The 10,325-nt window shown below is 43.7% G+C and overlaps 1 protein-coding gene across 1 annotated transcript; it reads right to left on the bottom strand.

Moving 5' to 3' along the window:
* Positions 1-525: 525 nt before the first annotated feature.
* On the bottom strand, positions 526-9,238 carry LOC138965302 (zinc finger protein 665-like). The gene is made up of 2 exons (XM_070337429.1): positions 8,283-9,238; positions 526-3,717 (listed from the first exon to the last, which is right to left on the bottom strand). Exons 1-2 carry the CDS (start codon positions 8,935-8,937, stop codon positions 1,820-1,822), a joined length of 2,553 nt encoding a protein of 850 aa, XP_070193530.1. The 5' UTR covers positions 8,938-9,238; the 3' UTR covers positions 526-1,819.
* Between the last annotated feature and the right edge of the window lie 1,087 nt (positions 9,239-10,325).

The raw sequence follows: 10,325 nt of genomic DNA, 5'->3' as shown, positions 1-10,325 counted from the left end.
ACATGCATAATTTTTCACTCCTGTATGAATTAACATATGTTCCCTCAAAGTAGCAGACCGTGTAAACCTAGCACCACAATCTTCGCATGCATGCTTTTTCACCCCTGTATGTGTTGACATGTGGTTCCTCAATGTACCAGACTGTGTGAACCTTGCATCACACTCTGAACATGCATACTTTCTCACCCCTGTATGTGTTAACATACACTACTCACAAAAAGTTAAGGATCACTATGAGAAAACAGGTGCTCAATAAAATCAGTTCGCTACTTTTATTTATTTCTCAGTCAAACCAAATTGTTATGAATTCTTGTTCAGCTGTAAGTGGGCGATGTTGTATTAGTGGGAAAATTGCACGGGATTCTCTACTACTGAGCTTGGTAGCAAAAGAAAAAGCGGAAACTTGCGAAAAAGGACCTTGTTTTGGACCGTTCAGCCCGAACACATTGCACAAGCCACAAGGAAAAACCATTATGCACGTGCAAGCACTGCTGTTTATGTGTGAGATGCTGTCACTTGCTTGGCTTTTTGAGAAGACATACCACCAGTATTAGGCATTATCTGACAATGCCTCCACGACGAAAATCGAACGAGTTTGAGAGGGGACGAGCTGTTGCATGGTTCCAAGATGGTGTCCCCAAGCGAGAAGTGGCCAGGCGACTTCACGTGTCCATCTCGGTCATAGTCAGACTGATTCAACGTTTCACAGCCACTGGGAGGGTCCAGGAAAGACGCAGACCTGGGCGACCAAAGAAGACAAATCCACGTGAAGATCGTCTCATTGAACGACTAGCCTTGCAAACAAGAACAGCCTCTTCCAGCATTATTCGAAGGCAGCTGAGGGTGGCTACTAACACCAACATCAGCCAGCAGACCATACGGAATCGCCTTCATGGGTTTAACCTCCGTTCTCGTCGCCCAGCTGTACGGCCACGCTTATGACTCCAGCCCATAGGGCAGCATGCCACGCTTTCTGCAGACGTCACGTGAGGTGGACACGTCAGCAATGGTCCCAGGTCCTGTTCAGTGATGAATCACGCTTCACCTTGAACCACAACGACGACCGACTGAGGGTCTGGAGGCGCCAAGGGGAACGGTACATTGACGCCACTTTCCAAGAAAAGGTGGCCTTTGGTGGAGGTTCTGTAATGGTCTGGGGGGCCTTCAGCCTTCACCACAGAACACCCTTGTATCATGTACAGGGTAACCTGACTGGCCTCCGATACCGGGATGAGATCCGTCGACCGCTGGCTGTGCCTACACTGCAGCAGATGGGACCGCAGGCTGTCTACCAGGATGACAACGCTCGCCCCACAGGGCAAGGGTGGTCAACGACTTCCTGCAGCAGTCTGGAGTCAACAGAATGGAGTGGCCAGCATGCAGTCCCGATCTCAACCCGATTGAGAACCTCTGGGATGAGTTGGATCGCAAAGTGAGGAGCAACCACCCCCCTCCCAGGGATGTCCAGCACCTCTACCAGATGCTGCAGGCTGAGTGGCAGGCGCTTCCACAGAGGATCTTCACCACCCTGGTCAACTCTATGAGGACTCGCTGAGTCGAGTGCCAGAACAGCCAGGGCAATTACACGCATTACTGAACTTTTGGGAGCATCTGAATGCCATGTCTTGTGATTTCAAAGACTTTGTGAAATTAAATTTCGATACGTACACACTTTGATAAAATGTACAGACCAAACGATTGCTCGAAATTGAAGGAAATGTTGTATTGTTATCACTAAAGCATTGAATTAAACGTTTTCCAAATACCAACGCATTGGCTTTCTTATTTGGAAAGTTATGAATTTGTGTGCAAGTGATCCCTAACTTTTTGTGAGTAGCTTATGTTCCCTCAAAGTAGCAGACCGTGTAAACCTAGCACCACAATCTTCGCATGCATGCTTTTTCACCCCTGTATGTGTAAGCATGTGTCGCTTCAAATTACTGGACCCTGTGAACCTTGCATCACACTCTGAACATGCATAATTTTTCACTCCTGTATGAATTAACATATGTTCCCTCAAAGTAGCAGACCGTGTAAACCTAGCACCACAATCTTCGCATGCATGCTTTTTCACCCCTGTATGTGTTAACATGTGGTTCCTCAATGTACTAGACCGTGTGGACCTTGCATCACACTCCAAACATGCATAATTTTTCACTCCTGTATGAATTAACATATGTTCCCTCAAAGTAGCAGACCGTGTAAACCTAGCACCACAATCTTCGCATGCATGCTTTTTCACCCCTGTATGTGTTGACATGTGGTTCCTCAATGTACCAGACTGTGTGAACCTTGCATCACACTCTGAACATGCATAATTTTTCACTCCTGTATGTGTTGGCATGTGCCGCTTCAAATAACTAGACACTGAGAACCTAGCATCACACACTGAGCATGCATACTTTTTTACACCTGTATTTTTATGTATTAACATGTGTTGCTTCAAACCACTAGGCTGAGTGAACTTAGCATCACATTCTGCACATGCATACTTTTTTACACCTGTATGTTTTAACATGTGTCGATTAAAATTACCAGAACATGTAAACTTAGCATCACACTGTGTACATGCATACTTTTTCTCTCTTGCAGGTGTTACCATGGGGACCTTCAAAGGCCCAGACTGTGTATACGTAGCACCACAGTCTGTGTGTGCATTCTTTTTCTCTCTTGCATGTGTCAACACACATTGCTTCGGACTACATGCATGCTTTTTCTCCCCTGTATGTGTTAACATGTGGTTCCTCAATGTACTAGACTGTGTGAACCTTGCATCACACTCTGAACATGCATAATTTTTCACTCCTGTATGTGTTAGCATGTGTCGCTTCAAAGTAGCAGACAGTTTAAACCTTGCATCACACTCTTCGCATGCATACTTTCTCACCCCTGTATGTGTTAACATGTGGTTCCTCAATGTACTAGACTGTGCGAACTTTGCATTACACTCTGAACATGCATATTTTTTCACTCCTGTATGTGTTAGCATGTGTCGCTTCAAATTACAGGACAGTGTGAACCTTGCATCACACTCCGAACATGCATAATTTTTCACTCCTGTATGTGTTAACATGTGTTGCTTCAAATTACTAGACAGTGTGAACTTAGCATCACATTCTGCACATGCATACTTTTTTACACCTGTATGTATTAACATGTGTCGATTCAAATTACTGGAACATGTGAACTTAGCATCACACTGTGTACATGCATACTTTTTCTCTCTTGCAGGTGTTACCATGGGGACCTTCAAAGGCCCAGACTGTGTATACGTAGCACCACAGTCTGTGTGTGCATTCTTTTTCTCTCTTGCATGTGTAAACACACATTGCTTCGGACTACCACCTTGTTTAAGTACAGCATCAAACTCAGTACTTGAATGTTCCTCTTGATTCAGCCAGGTATCACACTCAGTACTTAAATGTCTCTCTTGTTTCAGGTAGGTATCACACTCAGTACTTAAATGTCTCTCTTGTTTCAGGTAGGTATCACACTCAGTACTTAAATGTCTCTCTTGTTTCAGGTAGGTATCACACCCAGTACTTGAACGTTCCTCTTGTTTCAGCCAGGTATCACACTCAGTTCTTGAATGTTCCTCTTGTTTCAGCCAGGTATCACTGTGAGTGCTGACTGCACCGTGTCTATCCTGCACTGTATCAAATGCTTCTCCTGGTTCCTGTTTTGGGCGATGGTATTCTGCTGGCTCATTCAACATACCTGAAAGCAGAAGCAGGCAATTTCAAAAGTAACACTCAGTCAAGTCCAAATTGTGTCAAGTTCTCATTTACTCTGTGACCGTCCCAGCTAGCAACCTCAATATATTGGTCAGCCAGTCCTTTTTAACATAGAGGGGGAATCGAGACGAGGGTCGTGGTGTATGTGTGTGTGTGTGTGTGTGTGTGTGTGTGTGTGCGTGTGTGTGTGTGTAGAGCAATTGAGTAAACTACTGGACCGATCTTTATGAAATTTGACATGAGAGTTCCTGGGTATGATATCCCCCGACGTTTTTTTTTCATTTTTTCGATAAATGTCTTTGATGTCATATCCGGCTTTTTTTATAAAGTTGAGGCGGCACTGTCACGCCCTCATTTTTCAATCACTGATTGAAATTTTGGCCAAGCAATCTTCGACAAAGGCCGGACTTCGGTATTGCATTTCAGCTTGGTGGCTTAAAAATTAATTAATGACTTTGGTCATTACAAATCTAACAAGAAGGGCAAAGCCCATACGACTCACATGCTTGACCTTGACATGACCTTGACCTTTAGCTAAACCTAGCAATGACATCATACACTAAGAACTGCTTTACACATTTTTCCTACCAAAATACATGTGACCTTGACCCAAGGTCAAGGTCATCCAAGGTCATGCAACACAAAGCTGTTAATTCAAGACATAGGAAGTACAATGGTGCTTATTGGCTCTTACTACCATGAGATATGGTCACTTTTAGTGGTTCACTACCTTATTTTGGTCACATTTCATAAGGGTCAAAGTGACCTTGACCTTGATCATATGTGACCAAATGTGTCTCATGATGAAAGCATAAAATGTGCCCCACATAATTTTTAAGTTTGAAACAGTTATCTTCCATAGTTCAGGGTCAAGGTCACTTCAAAATATGTATACAATCCAACTTTGAAGAGCTCCTGTGACCTTGACCTTGAAGCAAGGTAAACCAAACTGGTATCAAAAGATGGGGCTTACTTTGCCCTATATATCATATATAGGTGAGGTATTCAATCTCAAAAACTTCAGAGAAAATGTGAAAAATGTGAAAAATAGCTGGTTTTTAGACAACATTTATGGCCCCTGCGACCTTGACCTTGAAGCAAGGTCAAGATGCTATGTATGTTTTTTGGGGCCTTGTCATCATACACCATCTTGCCAAATTTGGTACTGATAGACTGAATAGTGTCCAAGAAATAGCCAACGTTAAAGTTTTCCGGACGGCCGGATGGACGGGGGGGACGGACGGACGGACGACTCGGGTGAGTACATAGATTCACTTTTGCTTCGCATGTGAGTCAAAAATTGTAATCAAAATTATTTTTTTATAAAACGATCCAAATTTATGTTCATCTTATTCTTCATCATTGTCTGATTCAAAAAACATATAAATGTTATACAGTGGAACCTCCCTATTAAGACCTCCCAAAATCTGACAAAATCAGGTCTTAATAGGGAGGGGTCTTAATAGGGAGGCTGAACCAACTTACCAAGACCTGAAGGACAGACAGCTAGTGTAAAATGTAAATTTAAAACTCCTTAATGATGTTTCAGTTCTTTTTTAATGCCACGATTGCCAGCTCAACACATTATTGCATTTGAACAGTTTTCTTGCTTGTTTAATCAAGCCACGTAACTACTCGTGGGTTAAGGTTTGAAATAAACAAACTGAGGTCGAACGAAAGCAGCGGTCCCAAAACATGCACATCGATGTCGATACCAGCTACTAATCATAGACATACGATACCCAGCAACGATTTGGTTGAAAAAGAAAAGTGTCCCAAACGCAAGGAACAAAACGAATAAGAACCGCGGCAGTGTGTTGAAACTGATGTAAAATTGTAGCCAAAAGCGTCAGTTTTCACGATGAAACTTGACTCACTCATTCAACTTGGGGACAACTGCACAACGTACTGTCCACAGAGTTGAGTAATTTAGGACACGTACTCCACTACTCACCTTCAAACTTCACTGACGGGATTCTGAGAATTTATTGATTCAAACGAACGCCGCGTGGTTGTATATCGCGTCATTCGGTCACGGATCAGGGAAAACCAAGAACAATTCCAGATTTCAAAACCCATGTTCGTCGGCCGCCATTGTTAGCTAGACCGAAAATGTTACACACGCTTTGCATACGTACATCGCAAAATGACATGACGTCACCACAACTTTCGGTTTTGGTTCGATGATCGGATTGCTTTCATAACGTTTCTGTAACTTTGCGTGTTTAAAAGGTAGGAGTTCCTGCACAGTTCTTTGCTAAATGAAACAGACATCTGGCCAATGACCTTTATCTATTCAAAATAAAGTACAGTCGCGAATATGTCAACAGGGGAAATAACGCTTGCGGAGAATGGAGCCTATTTGAGCAGACTACATCGCAGTTGCGATGTGCTCGTCAACTGTTTGCTCAATTTCCAAAACAATATCAAGGTTTGCACAGTTTTGAACTTCTTCTCGGGAATAACAAAGTCGCATTTGACCATGATTTGTCAGTCGTATGTCGGGTTAAGGAGGTAGTCGTAGTACAGAGGATGTAAACAGAGTAAAAAGGATCGGTCATGAAATTTAAAGTCCTAACTTAGAGGGAGTCGTAATAAGGAAGGTCTTAATAGGGAGGCTCCACTGTATTCAGATTAAAAACAAGGTCTGAAAATTAAAAATATAAAAATTATGATCAAAATCAAATTTCCGAAATCGATTTAAAAACAATTTCATCTTATTCCTTGTCGGTTCCTGATTCCAAAAACATATAGATATGATATGTTTGGATTAAAAACACGCTCAGAAAGTTCAAACGAAGAGAGGTACAGAAAAGCGTGCTATGCAGCACAGCGAAACCACTACCGCGCTGAACAGGCTCTGAACAGTTTCACTCCGTTTTGCACAAGCGGCGGACTACGGTCATTGTGAAAAAATGCAGTGCGTTCAGTTTCATTCTGTGAGTTCCACAGCTTAACTAAATGTAGTAATTTTGCCTTACGCGACTTGTTACATTTGGTCAAGTTTTGACTAAATGTTTTAACATGGACGGGGAACCGAGATGAGGGTGGTGATGAATGCATGTGTAGCGTGATTCAGAGAAAACTACTGGACTGATCTTCATGAAACTGTACATGATATCCCAAGATGGGTTTTTTTCATTTTTTTTAGTAAATGTCCTTCATGATGTCATATCTGGCTTTTTGTGAAACTTGAGGCAGCACAGTTGTCACACCCTCACTCTTTGACCAAATTGACTGGAATTTTTGTTAAGCCTGCACTTTGGTATTGCATATCAGCTTGGAGGCTAAAAATTAATAAATGATTTTGGTCATTAACAAGAAGAGCAAACGCTCGATCGAGTCACTTTCGCAGTTCTGAATATTATATGAGGCATCAGATGGACAGGAAGAAATTGCTATTCACAACACAATGAGTCACGTTCACATAAAATTTGAGCCCGGTCACTTTTATAGTTTCCGAGAAAAGCCCAACGTTAAGTTGTGTGTTGCCGAACAGAAAAGGCTAGTTATCTCCCTTGTTTTTCTGATAACGTTCGTAAAAGGCTACAGATGTAAATACTTTGATGTAAAGAATAATCCTACAAAGTTTCAATCACATCCGATGAACTTTGTCAAAGATATAAAATGTCTAATTTTTCCTTTGACGCTGACCTGTGACCTTGAAAAAGGTCAAAGGTCAACGAAACCATCGTTAAAGTGTAGAGGTCATTGGAGGTCACGACTAAACAAAATATGAGCCCGATCGCTTTGATAGTTTCCGAGAAAAGTCCAACGTTAAGGTGGTGTCTACGGACGGCCGGCCGGACGGCCGGCCGGCCGGACAGACTAACACTGACCGATTACATAGAGTCACTTTTTCTCAAGTGACTCAAAAATGTGAAAATTCGAATTAAATTTAAAAGTTCAGATATTATTCTTTATCTTTTCCTGATTCCAAAACTATATAGATATGTAATGTTTGGATAAAAACAAGCTCAGAACGTTAAAAAGAATAGAGAAACGCACGCTACCTCGCTGTACTGGCTTGTCACTTTCCGAGCGTGAACCACAGAGATAAGAGAGTCTTTATCTCTGTGGCATGAACGTGTCACAGTGGCCGCCGGGCATGAAACTGACACAGCTATTGAGTTTGTTTGTTTGTTTGTTTGTTTGCTTAACGCCCAGCCGACCACGAAGGGCCATATCTGGGCGGTGCTGCTTTGACATTTAACGTGCGCCACACACAAGACAGAAGTCGCAGCACAGGCTTCGTGTCTCACCCAGTCACATTATTCTGACACCGGACCAACCAGTAGCTATTGAGTAAATATTAGTGAAAAAATGCGGTGTGGTCAATTTCATTCTGCGAGTTTCAAGGGTTGACTAAATGTAGTATTCTCGCTTTATGAGACTTGTTTTGTTGTCTATCCATCCCACCCTACACCTCCTTCAAAAGGTGTGTGAAGTGCCAACAGGGCCGATTCCCACCTATAACATCAACCATTCCTCTTCCCCACTTGACCACCAACCCCCCGCCCCCACCATGAGATGTTTCATTGGCCTTACCATATGGATGTGTTTCAGTGATGTGCCAACACTCTTCTGCGACATCGATCTCTATCTTGACATCTGAGAGAAGAGCTGACGTGTCTCCTTCTATCTTGACATCTGAGAGAAGAGCTGACGTGTCTCCTTCTATCTTGACATCTGAGAGAAGAGCTGACGTGTCTCCTTCTATCTTGACATCTGAGAGAAGAGCTGACGTGTCTCCTTCTATCTTGACATCTGAGAGAAGAGCTGACGTGTCTCCTTCTATCTTGACATCTGAGAGAAGAGCTGACGTGTCTCCTTCTATCTTGACATCTGAGAGAAGAGCTGACGTGTCTCCTTCTATCTTGACATCTGAGAGAAGAGCTGACGTGTCTCCTTCTATCTTGACATCTGAGAGAAGAGCTGACGTGTCTCCTTCTATCTTGACATCTGAGAGAAGAGCTGACGTGTCTCCTTCCTCCATGCTGTTGGGGGAAGCCATGATCCCTGACTGCTCACTGTTCAAGTGGCTGACAGTTCCTGGCTGTTCACTGTTCAAGTGGCTGACAGTTCCTGGCTGTTCACTGTTCAAGTGGCTGACAGTTCCTGGCTGTTCACTGTTCATGCCGCTGACAGTTCCTGGCTGTTCACTGTTCATGCCGCTGACAGTTCCTGGCTGTTCACTGTTCATGCCGCTGACAATACCTGACTGTTCCCTGTTCAAGGTGTTGACAGTTCCTGATTGTTCCCTGTTCAAGGTGCAGACAGTTCTCAATTGTTCACTATTCAAGGTGTTGACAATACCTGACTGTTCACTGTTCAAGGCCCTGACTGTTCCTGATTGTTCACTGTTCAAGGCGCTGACTGTTCCTGATTGTCCACTGTTCAAGGTGCTGACTGTTCCTGATTGTTCACTGTTTAAGGTGTTGGCCAATCAAAGCAGCTCTCTCTTCAAGGTGTGACGGGTCCATCGCTGATCAGGGTTCAAAGTGTTGCTGTGTTCACGCCGCTGACAGTTCCTGGCTGTTCACTGTTCATGCCGCTGACAGTTCCTGGCTGTTCACTGTTCAAGTGGCTGACAGTTCCTGGCTGTTCACTGTTCATGCCGCTGACAATACCTGACTGTTCCCTGTTCAAGGTGCAGACAGTTCCTGATTGTTCACTGTTCAAGGTGTTGACAGTTCCTGATTGTTCCCTGTTCAAGGTGCAGACAGTTCTCCATTGTTCACTATTCAAGGTGTTGACAATACCTGACTGTTCACTGTTCAAGGCCCTGACTTCCTGATTGTTCACTGTTCAAGGCACTGACTGTTCCTGATTGTCCACTGTTCAAGGCGCTAACTGTTCCTGATTGTTCACTGTTTAAGGTGTTGGTCAATCAAAGCAGCTCTCTCTTCAAGGTGTGACGGGTCCATCGCTGATCAGGGTTCAAAGCGTTGCTGTGTTCACGCCGCTGACAGTTCCTGGCTGTTCACTGTTCATGCCGCTGACAATACCTGACTGTTCACTGTTCAAGGTGCTGACAGTTCCTGATTGTTCCCGGTTCAAGGTGCAGACAGTTCCTGATTATTCCCGGTTCAAGGTGCAGACAGTTCTTGATTGTTCACTATTCAAGGCCCTGACTGTTCCTGATTGTTCACTGTTCAAGACGCTGATCAACTGTTCCTGATTGTTCACTGTTCAAGGCGCTGACTGTTCCTGATTGTCCACTGTTCAAGGCGCTAACTGTTCCTGATTGTTCACTGTTTAAGGTGTTGGCCAATCAAAGCAGCTCTCTCTTCAAGGTGTGACGGGTCCATCGCTGATCAGGGTTCAAAGCGTTGCTGTGTAGAAAAATGAGATTCAGCAATTTAAATAAGCAAAAACAAATGTGCTCGCTCTCTCTCTCTCTCTCTCTCTCTCTCTCTCTCTCTCTCTCTCTCTCTCTCTCTCTCTCTCTCTCTCTCTCTCTCTCTCTCTCTCTCTCTCTCTCTCTCTCTCTCTCTCTCTCTCTCTCTCTCTCTCTCTCTCTCTCTCTCTCTCTCTCTCTCTCTCTCTCTCTCTCTCTCTCTCTCTCTCTCTCTCTCTCTCTCTCTCTCT

This window comes from Littorina saxatilis, linkage group LG4 (assembly GCF_037325665.1).
Source record: "Littorina saxatilis isolate snail1 linkage group LG4, US_GU_Lsax_2.0, whole genome shotgun sequence".
Taxonomy (NCBI): domain Eukaryota; kingdom Metazoa; phylum Mollusca; class Gastropoda; order Littorinimorpha; family Littorinidae; genus Littorina; species Littorina saxatilis.
The sequence above is the reverse complement of the archived record's forward strand: the minus strand, read 5'-3'. Positions and strand labels throughout refer to the sequence as shown.